Source organism: Astatotilapia calliptera, chromosome 19, assembly GCF_900246225.1.
Source record: "Astatotilapia calliptera chromosome 19, fAstCal1.2, whole genome shotgun sequence".
Classification (NCBI taxonomy): Eukaryota; Metazoa; Chordata; class Actinopteri; order Cichliformes; family Cichlidae; genus Astatotilapia; species Astatotilapia calliptera.
Genome location: NC_039320.1, coordinates 17,685,425 through 17,706,787, shown reverse-complemented (window position 1 = coordinate 17,706,787; position 21,363 = coordinate 17,685,425). Strand labels below are relative to the sequence as shown.

General features: G+C 41.1%; 1 protein-coding gene across 2 annotated transcripts in view; it reads right to left on the bottom strand.

The window, feature by feature from the left end:
- Positions 1–326: 326 nt before the first annotated feature.
- Positions 327–21,363, bottom strand: part of efna2a (ephrin-A2a) — an 80,869-nt gene continuing 59,832 nt past the window's right edge. The window contains exons 2-4 of one of the 2 annotated variants that reach the window (XM_026151312.1): positions 9,493–9,785; positions 4,336–4,401; positions 327–2,812 (exon numbers count right to left, since the gene is read on the bottom strand). In XM_026151312.1, coding sequence (XP_026007097.1) covers positions 2,688–2,812; positions 4,336–4,401; positions 9,493–9,785 — 484 coding nt within the window. In that variant the 3' untranslated portion in view covers positions 327–2,687. The remainder of the gene's footprint in view (positions 2,813–4,335; positions 4,402–9,492; positions 9,786–21,363) is intronic. The other variant, XM_026151313.1, reaches the window with a different exon arrangement.

Here is a 21,363-nt window from a genome sequence, read left to right as displayed (position 1 = left end):
GAAATCTGATGGAAACAGAAGAGGAAAGGCTATCAAGTTATTCACTCTCCTTGTTGTCAGCAGTTCAGATTAGCTGTCACATCACTGAGGGAGAAACAGCTGAAGATTGGAGAGGGTGATTTCATCTGAATAATTTCATGCTTTGACTGGCAGAGCTCACTGCTCACCGTCCCACAGCTTTGATGTCAGAGGAAGATAGACTGGGCAAAATAAAGACCCAGGTGCAGTCTAATATACGAATACAATCATCAGCACTTTGGAGGAAGAAAACAAAAAACAAACAAAGTTAATTCACATTTCCACTGAAGAAATTCCACTCACTTGGCTTGATTTCCGAGTAGACAAAAAGACAATCTTTATTTGTGTGTTTCTCTCCTTGCTCTGACTTCTGTGTTTACTTTTGACTGACTTTAATGACTGAGGTCAGCGTCCACAAGAACACAACAAACAGAAAAGGAGACAAACTCATACATGACGCTCAGCCCCGGAGGCATCCTACCACTACCAACCATGGATCACAAACCAGAGAAGAAGAAGAACAATAGAAGGACAGCATCAGTGGAATAGAAGAAGAGAAGACACATTTTTTTAATCTTCCACAGGCTATACCCCATCACTGCTTTCCACACAGGAGTAATTAACAGTGATTTTAAATGCTACAAAAATAAGATGAAGTTGGGAAAGAAGTGCTTCCCCTTGTTTGTGTTTTCTTGTGTGTGTGTGTGTGTGTGTATGTGGTGTGTGATTGTACATGTGTGTATGTTCATGCCATGTCTTTGTAAATGTCTAGATCTGCATTCGCTCTTCTACATGTCTTTACGTGTGTATATCTGTACATGGGTCATCGTGTGTATGCAGGTGTGTGTTCACAGTGCTTACTCATTATGTTCACTTCCCAACATTAAAGAGGTCTCAGTCCCATCATACACACATGCTTTCTCTCCCCCCCTCCCTCCTCTCTTCGCTCTCTCTTTGTGCTGTTCCCTTTATAGTCATGACCATGAATGCTCCCACCATCTCAGAGGAACAGTCTCGTTATCAAAGACTAAACATGTGTATGTGAATGTGTGTGTGCGTGCGTATACACCCATATGTGTTATTTAGTGATGCTACCACACACTTACACACGCACACACACACACACACATCTCGCCTCATTTGCCACAGTCTATGCGCTTCCCTTATTGGTTTAACCCTCAGACCCAGGACCAGCTTCAGTCAGTGTTTACGTCCATTGTGATCTGGCCTGGGCTCTGAGGGCTGATTTCCAGTCAGTTTCACCCTGTGGGTCCATTTATCTCCGGGCCCAAGCTAATCCATCAACGACTGAAAGCCAGACAGGAGAAACCGTGTGAGGAGAGAGGTTAAATTTTCCTTTTGATGTCTGAAAAAGTCTCAGGGAGAGCAAAGGAGCGGCAGCAGGGTGTTTCTGATTTTCCCCATGAAAAAATATATATCATCATTAGAAACAAGATTGATCTGAAGGTTTCACAGTGGTCATGCAACTTAAGTGTCGCCTCCTTTTCTCACCTGTCCTCCGTTCATCCTTACTTCACCCCCCGCCCCAACTCCCACATGTCATCTTTTCAAATCCCTGACTCTTTCATCCTGCCAGTCTGAGAGAAGGTACTGTAAGTGACCACAGTCATAATAATACAGAAAGACAAAGAGGTGGGTGACCAGTGGTACATTCATACATGAGAAAATCATGGTTCCAAAAGTCACCCGACCCATTCAACATTAGACAGTGCTGAAGACGCCTGTGCTGGCCAGGCTGTGATAAATGCTTTGTTTAGAAACACGAATAAGACAGAACACATCCCACCTGAAGATCTACATCTCATCGAACCTACCCCGAACACCCCCACACCCTCCCAATGAAACGGGCTATGGTTATACTTGTCATTTAAATGAGTTATCTGAGTCTCTTCTAAAACTGCATGAGTTTTGTATCACATTGCAGTGACTCTACACTGGATCTGAAAATATCAACACGTGTAATATTACATTTCCCATATGGACGTATTCATGTAAATCTGTGCTCATATTGTTTCCCCCTTTCTTTTCTGCACAGCCTGAGCCACTGTGCTCCTCTCCTCTATGCAATTGCTCTTATTGTTGTTGCAGCTGGAATTGGTCCACATAGCATAGAATTCCAATTACAATGCAAGCTTGGCCACTTCCAATTCTTGGTTTGAGGATTGGATAGCAATGTGAGCAAAATTCAATTTTTGTGCATCCAGGCCTATCGCTTAATGCATCCTGCCGTGATTGCATGATTGGAATTGCCCCAGAACGACAAGTTTAATCATAGCCATGGCGATATCTACCCCATCAGTGGCCAAGAGTCAATAGTCAAATCAAAAGGACCCTCTGATATGAGTGCAGAGGCATTTCTCTTGTGTTTTTCAGCTGAGAGGTGCTTTTCCACCTGGAATTCAGGGACCAGAGATAAACGACAACTTCCCAGACAGCTTAAGACCCAGCCCTCTTAGTCAGGCCTGTGAAGGGTGTCCGTGGCTGGGCCATAAAGGATGCTGGCAGTGGGGGTGGTTGGTGGTTGTATTGAGGTGGCGGTGGGAGCGGAACGGAGACAGAGGGCTTCCCTGAGGGGTGGTGGATTGAGAGGGACAGCCAGCCCAGCCCATTATCCCTGGGCGGGAGCTCCATGAAGAAGGAGAGAAGGGTCACAGCCAGTAGAAGAGTCCCAAGAAGAGTGAGGCCAGAGCAGCTAAGAGGGTCATGCACCCTGCCCTCCAGCTTGAACTTCCATCAGTCAGGAAAGGCTCCGGAGAATCATATCCCGACCCATCTGAAACAAAGAAATGAGAAAGAGAAAAAAAACGACAAAACATCTGAACTGAGAGAGGACGCACAGACAAAGACAAAACAATCTAAAACACAGCAAATGAACGAGGGGGTGGATTTAGCCAAAGAAAAATGGTAGACAAGTGAAACGATTACGGTTGGGGAGAGGTGGAAAGCAAGCAGCAAAGCACAAAACTCTCATCCTTTAACAGCTAAGGAGCGGCAAAGGAGGAAGAGGAAAAGAAGACGACGGCAACTGAGCTCTGCAGGGGGTTTAACCAACCTAATTACAGTTTAATCACAGAGACTCAGAATCTGGAGCAGCTGACACACAGACACACTCACAAAGACACACACACTCACACACATGTACAACTGCTCAGAGCTCAATCGAATGACAACATTTCACAGAAAAGATGGAAGCTGCAATGTCAGACACATTGCTTTAACAGCAACTCAAAGAGGAGCTGGAGCAACGACAGAATGTACATTGTTTCAGTAATTATGAAGGAGGAGAGAATTTCCTTTTCCCTTAGCGAGATATGGAATGATCTGAACCTGGAAAGCTGTGTAAGCTGACTCTCTTTTATGAAGCTCTTCAAAGCCATGTCATTATCCAGGGAGACGTGTAACTACCCAGGTTTGATTCCTTGGTGGGGTTTAGGCTGGGGGAGGGGGATAAAAATCCACATTCGTAGAAAATACAGGTAGATTTTCAAGATAACGCAAGTATAATGTAATGCTTGCCATACTCTGATCCCCATGTACGCAAGGCTTCTCTTGAGTTATTTTTAAACAGCGCTATCATTGGACAGCATGGCTCACTAGTGTCAGCACTGCGCTCTGCCTATGAGGAAGCACTTATCAAAGGTGTGTGTTTTAGCAAGCTGCACAGTGACGTGGCAAGCAAGTCATCCCTCATCTTCTCATCATCTGCCTTGTCAACTTTAAAAACAAACCTGAAACATTAGGAAAACTTTAAATCTTTAAATTAAACTTCTACTGCATGCAGCTGGTTTATTATTAGATTGCTTTCTGTTTCCTATGAGTGATTCAAGCAAGTCTGATGATGTTGAGGCTTGGTAACATTCTTAGAGAGCACTTTCAGCCGGCTCTGTTCTCTTTCTACAAGGACAGAAGGTCTCCCTCACACCCAGTGTGATGTGATGTGATTTGATGTGAAGTGCGTATGCCACTTTTTGCTTATGTGTGTGTGTATGTGGGTGCACTCTTCTCTGTGCCTGTAAGTGTGTGCTTGCGTCTGCGCACGGTCGTGTGCGCTCGCATGTGTGAATGTGTCAGTATGCGGGCGCGCGCGTGTGTTTTTTCAGCGTGCGTGTCTGTGGGTAAAGGTGTTAAAGTGTTGCCTGGCCGGTCTGTGAATCAGAGCGAGGTCTGTTGCCGGGGCATTCTATCAGACCTCTTATTCCCCCTAATTTTACTTTGATAGCCAATCTGGACCTCTGTGTGTATATGTCATTGTGTGTTTGTGAGTGAGCATGTGTGTGTAGATAGAGCGTGACTTACCTGGAGGTCTGACATACACTTTCAGCTTTAGACATGCCCGCCCCACATGGTTTGGGTGAGGAGATGCTGTGAGAAGAGACATTGAAAGTGGAGATTAGTTTAGAGATAACGTGATTTTTGCTGCTGATTGCAAACCAAATACATTTAATAACCAAATATAAAACAAGATTATTTTGTGTTTATGTGAACCAAAAGTAGATTTGACAGAATTTTTTCATTTTTAATAACTGATATATTGCAAGCCAGTAAGAACCAACAGTATTGTGTGAAAGTCATGAGATACTTTAAAGCTCTTTAGACTTTGCTTCCAAGGAGCCAAACTTTCTTAGAAGTTTTAGAAGTTGTCACGAGCCATAGTTCTCCAGAGGGGCGTACTGTGAAGCGTGATCAATGGCTTAGTGAGCTATGTTGAGGTTAAAGCCAGAGTTTTCAGTGTCACGAAAGTGGCTGTCTTTTTACTTGGCTAAATCATTGTAGTATCTTGTGCTGGGGTATGTTCAGAGTTTTGGTTTTAAATTGGCCACGTTTTCACTGATTCTCGTGTTTACAGCATTCTTTATGTGCAATTGAGATTCTCGGCTGGTGGCATACATTTTATATTTGCAAGTTGTTAAGTCTTACCCTACTAAAATCAATGAATGAAGCACAAACTGTGCATTGCCTAATGCAGAAAATGTAAAAAAAATTCTTGATTGCAAAAAATTGTAAAAGTCTCTTTTACACTGCTGGAATTGGAGCTACTAGAACACAGAACACACACTAAAAATACCTGTTCAATCAGTACAATTAAATCACTTTGATTTGCAGATAAACTTTCCTTTATTAGGCTATAGGACAGTAACTTTGATGATGACCTCCCCTTTAACCTAAATCACGAGGTTTGATACCTCTCTATATATACACAAATACAGATGTGGTTTGAGGACCATAGATATAAACTGAAACTTAAAGGGCTCATGCAACGATAAATTAAAATGCTTATTTTACTGCTCTGTGAAATAAATCCAAAGATGGCTTTACTTAGCATTAGTCTTTTCTCTTATTTGTAGCAGTATTGTGTTGAAAAAGAGTCACAGGACATGTGAAACAGAGAACGGCTTAGTTGATAACCACTGGTGTGATCTCCAATGGATGGGATTTGGGGTTTTGTTGAGCCAGTGCAAAGAAAGAAAGAATGCAAAGAAAGCCCGGCTGTGTTGAATTTCATTTGTAGTAAACCCCACGAAAAGTTCAAAAGACCTTTAAAAAGGCTTTCAGTTTTTTCTTTGGACATGTTTTTTTCCCACTTATTTTTCAGTCCTTGTACCTGAGCATTTTCAGAGGAATTTTTATTTTTAAGCCACTTAATACTGAGCAATGAATTATTTAGGCATTAAAAAGTCACCTAACTCGAGGAACAAACCAGAGATGTTGTGTCTACACATAAAAGATAACTTAGCAAAAAAAAAATTCAATTTGTATCTTTATGCACTTTGTAACTAGCAGCCTGTATCAAAAACACATCTTTTGTTCATAATTTCTTTAGCCGAGTCTGCAAAAAAATACCAAAGATAGCACGGTTCATGTTTGCAACAGCAAGGTGGTTCCTGCAGAGCTATTATCAAAACCTTGGTATGCAGCGTGCCCTTAAAAACTTTAATTTAACTGAATATGTCAGATGACATAAAAATGTATCCAAAAGATAAAATTTTTCAGTTAACATGTTAAACATTTGTCACAATTTAGCATTAATCCAGTAATTAATTAATTAACTGTTTTGCAGTTGCAGTGTTTAGAAGTTTAAGCAAGTGCAGAGTTTCATATATTATGTCCTCATACTATATGCTCCCATAAACACACTAAGCACGTTAGGCAATGTAAACAAGTTTGTAAGGGATCACTGAAATTCATTCACACTCACATTCCTAAGGGAAATAACTGACTCTCAAATCAACCTGGCTTGAATGTCTTTGGAATGGGGAAGGAAATCCATGCAAATTCCCCACAGTCGCAGGTCTATCTTGCCGTGAGGTAACAGTGCAAACCACTGAGCCAGCTTGCTGCCCAGATTGAATGCCAAAAAAAAAAGAAAAAGAAAAAAAAGTTAAAAAGTTAGTGTGATTCAAACTTCAAAGTAGAGTAAATGAAATTGAATCTGGGTTTTTAGTCCCACCTCGCTCCAATGTGAAATAGAGCTGGAGACCCTAAAGGAGATTGTGTCCAAGTCTCTGACCAGTCAGACATGCTGACGAGCACAGCCACCCACACACATACGCAGATGTGTAAAAGAATGTGCTCACGCACAGTTGGTTGCAGAAGTGTGCGTGGAGACCTACTGGCCTTCTCCCTTGAGGAAGCCACAACCCAGTAGTGACCCCATAGAGAATCATGTTTGAGATCCACAGTGCACAGGAAATAAATCTGACCCCTCATTTGCCCTCTCCTCCCTCTTTTTTAGCCCACGACTCCTCCCTCCATCTTTCTCTCTGACCTTCACCTCCTTTACCCTGTAAGGCCTTACCTATAGGCCACTTCCTATCCATCAATTTTTTTCAGATTATCTCCCTGCACTACTTGTAGTGGGCAGAAGAACTTGGGCCTAGCATTAAGGCTTGTCCTAGTGGACGTTTCTGTTTTGGCTTGACTGAAAAAGGCAAAATGGCTAGAAAGGTTTTTTTCCCCTCTTCTTTGTTACCCCCAACAATTTTCACCTGTGTCATTTTTAAAAGTCACACCAATTCACCCAGTGACTCATTTTCCCAGCACATCCACAATCTAAAGTCTCCTAAAAACCCATTGAAAACCACTCAGCCTCATCAGATGACAGCTGGGAGAAGCAAGGGGTGGAGCTGACCTGTCAACATGTCAGCCCCATGACAAATACACACACCAGTGTGCACTCACAGGGATGCACTCTCATGGATGTGACCACAAATGCCAATCAAATATGTGCTTCACAAGTATGTTCAGAGAGGACGCACACAATAAGGCACTTAGCGGAAAGGCCGGGTGGTTAAAACGGTCGGCACGTTGTCGTTCCACATCAGTACTGACCTGTGCATGAGTGTGTTTAATGTGAGCATGTGAGTGACGGTGAGAGGCAAGAATGTGTGTTAGCCTGCCAGTCAAGATGATGGACATGGCCTTTCACGGACTCACAATCGCTTGACAACTGACCCCCATGACACCAGGCCTCCCCCCGCAGCACACACACACACACACACACACACACACACACACACACACACACACACACACACACACACACACAGATATATATTGAAACACATTCACAAGCATTCTAGTCATGTGGAACACACACTATCCCTAGGGGTCCCGTGAGCACAATACCATAGTCAGCAACTAACTAGAGGGGCCCAAACCATCCCTACATGAGACTGAAAACAGAAGAATGTGTGCTTGTGTGTATGTGTGCCAACTGGGAAAAGTGCATCGGGACATCGGGTGGCTGTTATCGTTGCCTCTTCAGCTCCCTGACTCTCGCCTGCTGTGTCTTTGTGGTTGTGCAGACAACAGACTTGGGTAAATATTTGTAGATGACAACTAGCATTTAAAAAAAGTTTCTTTACCTACAAATAGTCTTAAATGCAAACTTTTCAGTAATGCAAAAGTGTTGTATCTTCGCATTGCGCATTTGTTTTTATATTAATTGTATTGCAAAACCAGTTACTGTTGCTGCATGAGAAATAAAACCTGAAAAACTAAACCTGTTTCAGAATCTGCCTATCTATATCTAACTTTTTTTCTTTGCTTAAAGTCTCCTTGTACTCTCAGAATGAAGACAATATCACTGTAAAATGAGAATCACTATCCAAGGACAAAAAAACTCCCTCTATAACCTGACCTGAAACTGGTGCTACAGGACCTTCTTCCCATTATGAGTCATGGTGAGAATGCTCCATCTCCTGCTAAAAAGGTCAAGGTCAGTTTTTCAGCCAACTGTGCAGCGATAATATAAGGAGAAATGAAGAGACCGTCAGGCTGCATACTGGCAGAATTCCATGCAGTAAAAAAAAAATCTTTTGGACAAAATAAGATTTTTCTTAAGAGAATCTCAAAGGTCAAGTCAGAAAAAAAAGAATAGGATGACTTTCCTGAGTCGTTATAGCTATCTGCTGGCAAACTGAATCCTGCAAGAGCAAAGTATTTTCTCTAACACTGCTGACTGACATGTACTTATTAAAAATTAAACTGATCAAAAACGAATGATGAGTTTACATAACTCATCAAATGACTGTATGGTCATTTGAGACTGACAAAGAAAAATAAAATCAGCCAACCAAACAAATGAAAGCAAAAAAAAGAAAAAAAAAGAAAAAAAAAAAGCATAAAACAGCATACATAGTTTTTTCAATTGCTTTTGGTGTCCTTGTCATTGTGCGCTCTGTGAAAAACACGTTTCATCCCAGGTGGTTTGGATACTAAAACAGACAACTGCAGCTCCTACAGCATAAAAAGGAAAAGTGGTGCTTTCCTGTGTTTGAACATTGACAGTAAAGCTTCCCAAAGTCAATTTAATGTTGCTTTTCTGTGATTACCAACTGATTTTGCACTAAACAGTCCGGATGCGGTAAATCCATCCCACACTGAGAAGTTGAAAACAATGTTTAAGAGTAATTTGAAGCTACTATATGTCCCACGCCTGCTGGGGGAATGATAGCTTTGTTCAAAAAAGTAGTCTCAGGGGGGTAATACTAATACATCACTTGTTGAAGTGAGGAGAAACATCAATAGAGCTAATATAAAAATGATTACAAACTACGCCTGCTGACATTTTTACCACTTTGCCGAGCACACCACTTATGATCTCGACAGAAGCAGCGAGATGCGCTAAGAAATAAAGTGAGGGAGGAGTGAGAGGGGCGAATAGGAGATGGAAGGTGTATTTGTGCGGGCTGTGTTTGAGAACTCTCTCAATCAGCTTCTGTTGATTGCATATTTATATATTGTTTACAAATGCAAATTGAGCAGGAGCGTGGATACCATGCAAACACACACACACACACACACACACACACACACACACACACACACACACACACACACACACACACACACACACACACACACACACACACACAGATAACAAACATCTTTACCTGCACACACAATTTCCCCAAACACAGAGAAACACACTCTACTTGGCTGATAACCTACAGATATAGTAGTACTCGTGTCCAGGCCTGAACTCAAAGCCCAGGGAGAAAGGAGTGAAGAGTTGGAACTTCTCTGAGAAGCGCAGGGGCCCATCGGGACCGGTGGGACGGTTGCACTCCCAGCGCTTAAAGCCACGCATCCTGTGCTGGCAGGAAGTGTAGCCCTCATGGTTGACCATGAATAGGATGTAGCGCTCCATGCGTCCGTGGGATGGAGGCCCCTCGTAGTATGGACAATAGATGTCTAGATAGTCATTGATGTTCACTGCCACCCTGTACTCTCCATGCCAGAACCTGTAAGACACAGAAAAAAGGAAACATTCTTCATGAATAAAAAATAAGCGAACAGACTCAGGGATCTGCGCAGAATCTGTGAGGAGCTGTGCTTTCTGTGGTAAAATGAGACCGTGGAAGACTTACGTTTTAAGAAAAATCTTTATATTCCTGAAAAACAATCGATATTTACTACAATTTCTGTATGACTGCACAGCACAAAGGAAACTATCTGCCTAGCGTAGTCATCCGGTGCAATGTAACCATATGAAATTGTGCGATTGTTGGAACATTTTTGTGTTTCCACATCTTCAGAGGCAAATCAAAGGTCGCAGAACAACACTCCTTAGAGTTTCCATATATTGCTCAAGGACACTGAAACTGCTTTTCTGATTTAAACCACCTGAGTCAGTGAAAAGAAAAAAAAAATCCTAGAGGGCATTTAAAAAAACAAACAAAACAATATATTGTTAAAGCCAGAAAAATCAATGATGATCCCTCTGGTTATGCCAGTTTAGCAACCAATTTTATTTTAATAAAGCTCGGTAAACTACAATTTATGGGAATTCGAGGCATGTTTCAAATACAGGTTTTTTTTTTCCAGTCGGCGTGCTTGAATGAACCTTGTGGTATGATACTTAAGAGAAGTAGGTCATCGTGGTAGAGAGCACACATTGCTGTTGTAGGTGTCCACTTAGTTCAGCAAGCATGCAGATCAGTGAGGTTGGCATCATGAACCGAAACAAGTTATTAAAGAAAAAAAAACTATTGGTATTAAAACGCTCATCCTGGAGTTTCTACACTGCGGCAGTCCCTTATAATATTCATAGAATGCAGGTGATATGGAAACGCATGAGATGCTGGCCCCTTCATCCTTTTTCAGCAACCTCTGCTAGTCACTTTTAATACATTAAAAACATATGGCTGCATATTTTCCCTTTATAATACAGGCTCTATTTATGTTTATATTTTGGTGCCAGTGCTGTTTATAAGAGAACTGAACTTCTGTTTACAATCTTGAAGTCAGTGAAGTGAAACAGTCTCTCTTTAAAGGATGAGGCTGGAGATACTCTATATTTTTGTTATTGTCAACAAATGCAGATGAGGACTAAAACCAACAGCGTGCAGCCTGCCTCTCTACACTTCTGGATTTCCCTGCCTTGTTTTTCTATAGACATACATTTCAAATAATGCACGGTGTGTTTATAATGAATCGTTTGCATTTGTTGGAGGCTATTTTTTTGTTTGCTGATTAATAAACATGGCAACTGGTGCTGATTGCTCTGGGATGTTTATATCAGCAGGACAGAGTATATGTTGACTCAGTAGTTAAGTTAAACAGGCAATGAGTTAAGTTGAGTTAAGTTAAATTAAAATAAAATGTAATGTATTGTTTCCTGTAGGAAATTGCATTTAATTCCTTTCTATTAGTAGCCAATACCTTATGAAAGAGCACAGCAGATGTGTTTTAAAAAGCAGGGCAAAAATGAGCTCTGTAGAGTAAAAGTATAAACATCTTTTCAGTAAACCATCTAACATTTCGATGCATTTTTAAATAGTCAGTGCAATATCCATTTTATTCTTTGTGGTCAAGTAAACCTGTCGATGTCTGCAACCGCCACGTCCTCCGGTGTTTTTCATTACCTTCATTATCATCACCACAGCTACAATCAATTCAATTCCAAATGTACCACCTCAAGTACATTTAAAATTCATTACACCGCGTTATCAAATCTTGTATGTCGAAGCTCGGTAAATTTGAGACGCAGGAAAATGTCTTCAATCAAATAAGCATAGCCTAAACAAAACCAAGCTGTCGTGCAATCTAGTTGTCACAGACAGCACGCACACAGGCGGCTTGGGCTTTTTAAACAAATTCATCATTTTCTCCCTCACCTTGGCAGTAATTGATTGCCTAGAATGAAGACATTTTGGTCTAAGCACTCTTGGTTAGTGGGATATTTAGCTTTGGGACAAATTATCCCTATAACGGCAGTCCTATCTCTCTCCCAGAGGGCAAATCAGGAAGTGAGTTAGATGTGAAATGAGCGTCTTCATGCTTCGGTGCCCTATCAGAGTGCGTTTTGCAGCTTCTAAAGGGATCCTTGAACAGATCATTTAGAGGCATTGATCCACCAGGGAGCTCCTCTTGGCTCTCTCTGCTCCCAATCAACTCTTATTAACAACTAAAGGGGGAAGGCAGAGGGAGAAACAGAGGGAGAGATGTATAGAATGAGAATAAAAAGCCTGAAAGCAAAGAACAGAAGGGGTGAAATAGAGAGAAAAAAAGGTGGGGGAGGAAGGGAAATATGTGCAAAGCTAGAACAATAGAGAAGAAAAAGCAGAGAGAGGAGGGCGACAATCAAATATGGGGTAATGAGATTGCATGAAATTAGTTTAGAATAAAGCTGAAAAATGAGGAAAGAAAAAGCAGAAGAGGAGATGGAGGCCAGATGGAAGAAGAGCAGATGGAAGAGGAGTTTTCTATATTTCATTTCAATTTATATGACTATGGTTTTTCATCTGAGACAAATGTGCTTTGCCTATTGATTGTGCGCTGATACATTTATGGATGACTACCACTTGAGCATTAGTACATTGGATATGCAGCAAAGTACGGATGTGTGTGTGTTCATGCAGGCAAGCATGTGTGTGTGTGTGTGTGTGTGTGTGGCCGGTTAAATGGTAGCATGGCAAAGTGGGTCTCACTCGGTGAGGATGCTCAATCCAAGAAAGGGCTAATGTGCCAGGATACATTAGGTTGTATCAGTGCCCTGCCCTGCTCCTGTGACACTGTCTGCATTCCTAATTTGCCGAGGCGAGCCGAAACCGTGTGTGCAGGTGAGTGGGTGAACGTGCAGGTGTGCCACTGCACTGTGAGCTGTTAAAAAGCGCATGTTGGTGTGTGTCACAGTTTGTGTGTCCCGTGTCTTCCACTCTCAGGCTGAGTGTCATTTGGAATTAAACACACACACTGCACTAGCCAAAAAAGACATGGGAATGCACTCACATATAAGACACGGCTCTTTGAGAAAGAGCTGTGTGTGTGTGTGTGTCTGTGTGTTATTGGTGTTTTTAATGGGATGTCTTTGAATCTGTATGTGCGTATATTTCAAAGCTGTGAAAGCAGTGATATAACAGTATTGTGCAACATTATATTTAAAGAACTCATAATAAAAGCTGACATTATGAAGCTTCATAAATGTTTCTATTTATGATGTAATTTATTTGCAACTTAAGTCTTGAAAATTACATTTCGCTGAACATCAGGGCTTTAATTTCTTAGTGTTATTAGCTCATAGTCAGAGCACTGTAACATCATTGTTACATCTGCAATAGAACAGTCTTTTAAACACACTTCATCTCTATAAGCGGGCATCTTCTTGTCCCTTATTGGCAAAATCTGCCAAGAAGAGCTTTATTATGAAATGTTTTGTGGTTTCTAATTGTTGTTTAAGTACCATTGCGCACCCACGTTTGAGCAAGCCTAGGTTGCATGCAGGTAAACTGTTGGACAAACCGACAAACAACACATAGTCATTTCCCAAATATCTAGGTGCAGCTTGAGTCCCGAATATTAACACCCAAATGGTTCAGTGGTTCAGGTTTAGAGGCTTAAACCTCTTTAAATATAGTCATTTCTGCTTTTTTGAAGGGTGCGCCATCAGTTGTGACATCTCTTCGGCACCGTTGTGGCTTGTGCCTCTCGATTTTTTTGTGAGACAGACAGTGTTGCTAGTTTGTAAACACAAGAATACAATCCTCTCAGCTTAAAAGTATCAAACTTTGTGAAGTTTCATACACAATATTGTGATGGCTTTTGTTTGCCTGTTTCGACTTCTTTTATTCCTTTAGTGTGGAGTTTTTTTTTCAAAGTGTGGACACCGATAATTCAGGAAAAGACTGCAGCAAGTATGGCAAACCTCATGGGGAATTTCTGGCTCAGCTGTGGTAGCACATTGGCAGTCTATTAGCGATCCGTGGGCAGCTTCGGACTGCTCATCTACCTGCAGAGAGTATCTGTTGTCAGATGGGGGCAGTGTCAAAAATATGTGGTACAACCAGTCTGTGTGCTACTCTTGCTTGTGTTGTTGTTGGCCATTCAGTGGAGAAAATTTAAATTATACAATTTTTTCTTGTGCTTCTCTCACTCCTGATGAACTCCGCTGTCACTCCCTTCCCTGTGCCAGCCCATTTGTCAACCAATCAGCATTAGATCAACCCACCACCCTTTTCTGTACGCTCTCTAAATAGGCAAAACCTTTCTCAGTACTTATTACTCAGGTACTGCTTGCAGTTACATAAATTAAGCATCTGCACAAACAGTGACTGGGCTATGCAGAAGGATCTAATTTACAGAGTTAGTGAACTGGCTGCAATGAAAACATCAGAGCTACCTACACATTATACGTACAGGAGCAGCTGCACCATGGAAACCCATGCCATGAAGCTCCTGATACACAGTTTGGAGGCTGTTGTTAATGGCAGAGGAGATTTGTAGCTCTGCAGTTACTGAGTCAGCAGAGCTTTGATGACTTTTATGCACTACGCGACCATGCGCTAAGTTTCTGTGGTTCCTAAATGCCTCCACTTCTTGGATCATGGAATATCTTGGAGGGAATTTCAAGTGACTGAACAGAAAGCAGTATGGATTGCACCAATTTTCATAGAGTGTCTCATTTTTGACAAACAATAACTCCCCCCAACCCTATTTCATCATAATAATTCAACATTTGGCACAAAAGAAGCTTTAAGGTAGCTTACAACAAAGTACAGAGCAAAATTATAAAGTTTCACTAATCCTTTTACTCATTCAGTGTAAACTTTTACAACCGGTACAAGAAATAATGTCCATGCTTGTTATTTTACGGCTGAAAAAACTTGATTATCTTTCATTTCCAGGGAAAGATATGTGTTTGTATTTCTAGCATATTGATAATTAAGTTCTGAAGGGGTACAAAGATAAAGATTTAAAACTTTATGTTTTATGCTTTTGAAATTAAGCAGTGTCTATGAAAACACTGTCTTAAATTATGCCTGTTAAACAGACTGCTGTTGGAGTGCATGTTGTTTAGTACATGGTCTTTTCATATTTTTTTTGTTCCGCCGCTTGAAGCAATTTCTTTCTAATATTGTCTGTGTATGAACCTGAGCAATATGATATCATTCATAATCCTCTGATGCCTCACAAATTCTCCTCACTCTCTCAGTGCAATTGAATTGTCTGGTGATGTTAGCCAGACGCAGCTGAAAGACTTGGCTTTTGGCTGGTGGCTCTCATCTGGATATAAAAGGATCATTCTGAGGCTTGGACCATAATCAGTGGAAATGGATCTGCGTTAAAGTGTTTTATGGTTTTGTGTGCACATATCAGGATGAAAGAAAATAGAAATGGGAGAGCTTAAAAGTTGAAATAAAAGATCCAAACAAAAAGGGGACGAGAGAAAACATGTCTTTGAGGTTTTTTTCTGGATGTGCGTAACACTTTCTCTTACCGTACATTACTAAATCTCCATTTGCACTATTTGCCTATTTGCACTACTCTGCCTGGTTTACACTCAATGTCACTTACCCATTATATTGTATATTGTATAGCTTTCTTGTTATATGTAAAATTGTATTTATTTAAATTTTTACTTTTTAATTATTTTACTTGCATTTTTAATCACTTTTATATTTAAATATATTTAAATGTTCATTTGCTATTTATCTAGGGATTGAGAGTAACGCAATTTCTATTCTCTGTATGTCCTGTACATGTGGCAGAATCGACAAATAAAGTTGACTTTGACTTTGACTTTGATCTGCTGCAATCGCAAGTTCTGTATTTTTCCATACAGTAGTAACTGTACTCCTGCGTGTAGTGGCCACTCTTTAGTATTCTGACGACAGTGAGTCATCAACATCCTCTCTCAATATGGCTGTGATCAAAGCCTCTGGTTGGAGAAGCCTTGGATGTTTACCATACCTGCCTGCGTCCTAAACAGCAGGCTCCATCAACCACCAAACATCAAAGGATGCTTCTCTCTCTCTCTCCCACTATGTCATCCCACTCTCATTCTATAACTTTCTCCTTTTCTTTAGCTTTACTTGATCTGTCTTTGTCACTCCCACTTATGGTGCACTCACACCGTGGCCTGCAAAAAAAACAAAAAAACCCAGAAAAACCTCTTTCTTCCATTCTTGGTCTGTCAGTCAAATTCTGATCCAGTTGCTTTTGGTAAAAATGGCTCAGAGGAGAAAAGAAACTGGCTGCACAAACCCACAAAAACTACAGGAGGCACCATTTCAAAATACAACGTCTTCATTTGGTAGACACTTCTCGACACTGGATTTTTGGACACTTCTTCACTTCTTGAAATAACTTATCGCTTGATTTATTTAAGGGAACAGCTTTCAGATTTTACTGTGTAAACAACTTTGTTTTCCGTCTGCATGCTGTTTTTTTGTGTGTGTGTGTGTGCAGCATCTGTGCCCAAATAAAGTGCAAAGCATAGGGCAGTCAAATTAAGCCAACTGCCAAGTGACAGAACATGCAGTTCCTCTAACGGCAACCTGAGGCTGACTAAGGAATTAATTCCCCATAGACTCTTATGTTAAAATGCCCAACTTATGCCAATAAAATAACACGTTTAGAGCCTTCATGCTATAGTTAATTTTCCATAACAACTGTACTGGGTATGATTATTATTATTTTTGTTATAAATAATCATGATAGCTGACTGCTCTCTGCTGAACATCATCACTGCTTATTCAAGCCAACGATTTGAGACTCTCAACCACATTTGTGGTGTATGTTCATTTTGTAGCATTTCTAATGGAATTATCCAACAAAGAAATATGGCCTGCTGGGAGACGGACAGTCGCTCATATTATTAGTAGTAGCAGCAGTAGTAGTAGACAATCAGGCCAACAGGTCTAGTATTTTATTAGTCTGTTACTGAGACTAACTTGCAGGTACATGTATGTGTCTTAGTGAGTTGCACCCATTCAGCTTATCATTGCTGCTTGCTATCTGATAACTTGGGATCTTTACCTTACAATATAAAGAGGCTTGAGGAGACTGTGGTTGTGATTTGGTGCAAATTGAACTGAAGAATTAGGATGAGGATGTTTGGGCTCTTTTAGCGTTACGGGGCAGAGGATTTATGAGTGAATCTCTGCTTGGGTTGCATCATGTGTAAGAATGCACATGATGCAGGTTGTCTTCATCTGAAGTGATGGGAATGACGTGTCAACACATGTAGCAACTCTAATGTTAAAATGCGCAACTTACACCATGAAAATAAGACAAAAAAGTTTTTGGTCTTTGTAGATACTTTTTCTGCACAGAGGTGATTTTCTTTTTTTGGGGGGGGGGGGGGGGGGGTTGCAAGCAGGATAGGTGGAAGAATTGGATTTGGCTCAATTTTTAAATCCAATTCACTGTCACATCTTCAGTCAACTCAAAAGTTGTTGTCCAACTTTAGTTGCCAACTCCTATCTTGACGCAGTTTATCACCATTCTCTCATTGAGAGTAATGAACATCCGGTTTGCTCTCCTCCACACACCAGCACAAAGAGACTCCACCAGTATTGCTGCCTAACCCTGGCAAATTCTGTGCACTGTTGGCCAAATGAATATGTGGAGTCTTTTAAATGTAACATTTCATATTCAAAACAGGCACGATTTCACCTCATTTGGCTTTCTGGCAGGAAGAAATTGCAGGCTTTTGTAGACGTGTGTGGCTGAAAGTAGCCTCAGTTATGTTGCTGTCTCAGTCTCCTACACCATAACTCCAGTCACTCTCAATATCTCTCCAATTAACTCCACATTACTCTCTGTTTCTATCTCTCCATCTTCATCTTCTCCTGACTTTACTCTGTCTTTTCCTCCTTTTCTTTACTTTCGTTCCCTCAATCTTCATCTCCAGTCACTTCTGCTTCATTTACTCCCTGTCTATTCTTTCTTCTTCTCCCAGCACTTTCCTTTCTGGAGCTCAGCTCCAGCATCTTTTGACATTCTTGCTATCTCCTCTTTTCAGTCTTCGCGACTGTCAACGCCCCCACCCGCCTCTTTTCTCTTCCTGTTCTCTCCTTTGTCTTAACTTTCTTCCCCCATTATTGTATTTTTATTCCCTCACCATGGCATCATCTGCTTTCTGCTCATTCTGTTTGAATGTTTAAAAGGACTCCTTCATGCACACAGACAGACACACGCACACATACATCATCCTCTGGCTAGGACTCTTTAGCTGCTTTTTTCCCCAGCATGAGGTATTCCTTTCTCATGCTGTTGTCTTCTCCTGTGTCTCCCATCGCATTGCTGCTGATGCTTAGATACGTTAGGAAAAGTAAATATGGTACCTCCCTGGAAACAAACACACTGAGGCTGACATATCTAGACATTTCCAACACATGGATGTATACTATAGCGTAGAGTACAAGCTCATCTCAACAAAATAACACATGTAACACTGAAAGCATTAATGCATTCAGTATAATGTAAAGCCAAATTAACACAAATCGAAGTACTGGGATTCATAAGCACAGATGTACATGTTTAATTATGCAGATTAGCTCTTGATCCTCACTTCTGTGTTAAACACATGCAAACAGCATGGAATAGAGCACATAACACACACATGCACATCTCACTGTACATGCACCGAAGCCAACATGAAAAAGAAACCATCAAAAGCCTCAACCCACAACTGGCACACACTCCTGAGCAGCTCAAACTGTGTTGTTTTGACAAGTTCCACATCTGTCACTCTGAATAATGTCGCCCATAGATCACTGTGGTGACATTCAGCACATCTGAAAGGTTATTATGTATTTCTCCAAGACAGGCAACTTAGCCCCCCTGCGGATTAAGTGCTGCCTGTGTCAATCCCTGGGAAATTCTTACACATATGTACACATACACACAGTCAGACATAAAACAGGCTGCCCATCACTCACATATACACATACAACCCAACGCCCACTGACTGGATTAACATAACAAACCTTGTTCTTGAGCCCCCCACCCGGGAAGGATAATTACCACTTTGGTGATGTGTTTGCTAAAAAATACACACAAAAAGTAAAGACAGAATAGACCCGATGGCAGTCAGATACAGAGACAAAGCCACTGATGGATGGGCAAACAGGTTGAGTTAGTCAGACGGACAAGATGAGAGCTCGGGCACACACGGTATTTCTGACAAGCTGACAGGCAGAGTGCATGATATGCCTATATCAGTCTCCTTGTTTTCTGAGGGGCATTCACCATGATGCAGCACCAACGCTGGCACTGTCGACAGCACAAACAGCACTGGGGCTCTATTGGTATCGACAAGGTTGGCTCAAAAAGATGTACGAATGAAGGAGCTGATGGCTGGTGTCCAAGTTCGCCAATGGGAATCTCTCAACAAGGGTGGGGAGCGGCAGAAATGTCACGTATCCACAGAGTCAATGTTTAAAGAAGGGAGAAGAACTGGCTGACATTTTTTATTCCATCAATACTCATGCATTCTTCAAGGTTGAGTTCAACTTTTTTTTTTCTGACAGATTGGGGGCCATCTTTGGCTGTCATTAAAACGGACCGCAAACATTTTGTTAAGAATGATGAAAATAACAAAGTGTTTCCACAAAAATGGCCAGCCTACATCTGGCCAGAGGTATACAGTTTGTCTTCTGGGAGTACAACTATAAAAACCTTTAACTTTATTTTGTACATTTATGATTTTTTTACACCCCATATTCTACAAAAAACCTTTCAAGTCTGGCAAGCAAATAATATCAATTCTCCATGATATAGACTTGGGACAAATGTGTTTACTGTTTTAGCTCAATGTTGGTGTAAGAACCTTCACTTTAAAAGTTACAGATCAATTCTTTTCATGTTTTTTTCAGTTTAACCACCGAGTTGCATTTAGTCTGTGCTTGAGGAATACTACTGTTACTTTCATATATACCGTAAACAAAAGGTTTGCAGTGTTTTTCCGCTCTCAGATTTCTGCCCCGATCAACAAAGTGATTATGTAACTGACTAGTTTAGCCAGTTTGACTTATTCGCCTACCAGTGGACTGCTTATCATCTTTCAGTGAAAAAAAACTGTCTGCCTGACAACTACTTTTACACCAGAATAAACTGATGGAGTGTCAGACTGACTGACATATTAGCTGTCTGCCTTGCTTTGGCATCACCCTCTGGCTTAAGGATCTTCATCTAATATGGATGGGTTGATCCAGATTGACGAGGTGAACTAATCCATGTAGTTTGGGTCAAAGCGTTTGAGCCTCTGTGGGTTGCGAGTCACAGAGGGCAGAGAGAGCGAACGGGGAAAGCTGGTGTATAGATTGCTTTGCAGCATCTCTAATGAGTAATTAAACACTTGAATGGAGTCCAATTAAGATACACGCTGTGTATGCTGGCGAGCACGCGCACACACATAAATCCATGTGTCGACATGCAGGCAAACATCAGCATGTAAACAAAATCAAAGACACACATACAGAAGCGTGCACACTCATACTAATAGTCACACTCCTACGAGTAGATCAAAAATAGAAACACAAACACACACGTGTGTATATATATATACACACACGTGTATATATATATATATACACATATATACTAAAGCACACGCATACACAGACTCAGGTCTCGCCACATTAAGTGGAGCCATATGTGCTGAATGTTGTACGTGGTTCAGCATGGAGTGAAGGTCAATGCTGTCTGACTCTAATAGCGAGCATCTCTTTTCTGACTCCTCTCCCTCCTCCCCTCAATTTCTCTGATTCATATGTGTCTGACTCTCTGCCTTGATCTCCTTCTGGTTCCCTCCTCAAAACTCTCTGGCTTTCGTTCTGTCCACTTCTCTTTGTATCAATCTCTCTCTCTCTCTGTCACTTGCTTTCAATTCAATCTCAGGGCCAATTCCAAGAAGCAAAAGACAAAAGAAAAAAAAAACCCTACATGGGTAACTGAGATTGCCCTGACTAGAACAACATCAGCATTGTCTTTTGGATCCATGGTTATGTTGACTAGTCAGGACCTCTAGTTCTCGGGCTAGAGGTAAGGAAAACACTCTGCATTAACTCAAAAGGAGAAATGCTATTTACAGATGTTTCAAGTGGTAGCATTCAGACACAAAAAGAAGAAAGTCTGCTACACACTGAGGGAAAACAGGTGACACTTTTTGGTGGTTTCTTCCTGGGAGCTTGTTTGTACTGGAAAGTGACATGCTTTGTTGTGTGAAAGGTGAGCTTTAGATAGATTTCTCTCCACATACCTGATCAAATACTGATAACCTTTTCACACCGACGAAAAACAGGTTCTGCAGTAGTTTGATAGCCTAATTTCGAACCATTTGAAGCATTTCAACCAAAAGTAAATTGGTTCAGGTGGGACCAGGAAAATAACAAGTTTTCAAGTGAAATATGTCAAATATGCTGGAGTGAGAGAATGTGCAAAACACCCAACTAACAGTCATACTTGCAATGGTCTAGATTAAAATGGTTGGAAATATGTTAAATAGCACTAAAGTTGCAAGAATCCTCAAAGGAGCTGATACACAACCAGAGCTGTTTTGACATGCAAAAGTTAACCTGAAGCATACTGACAGCT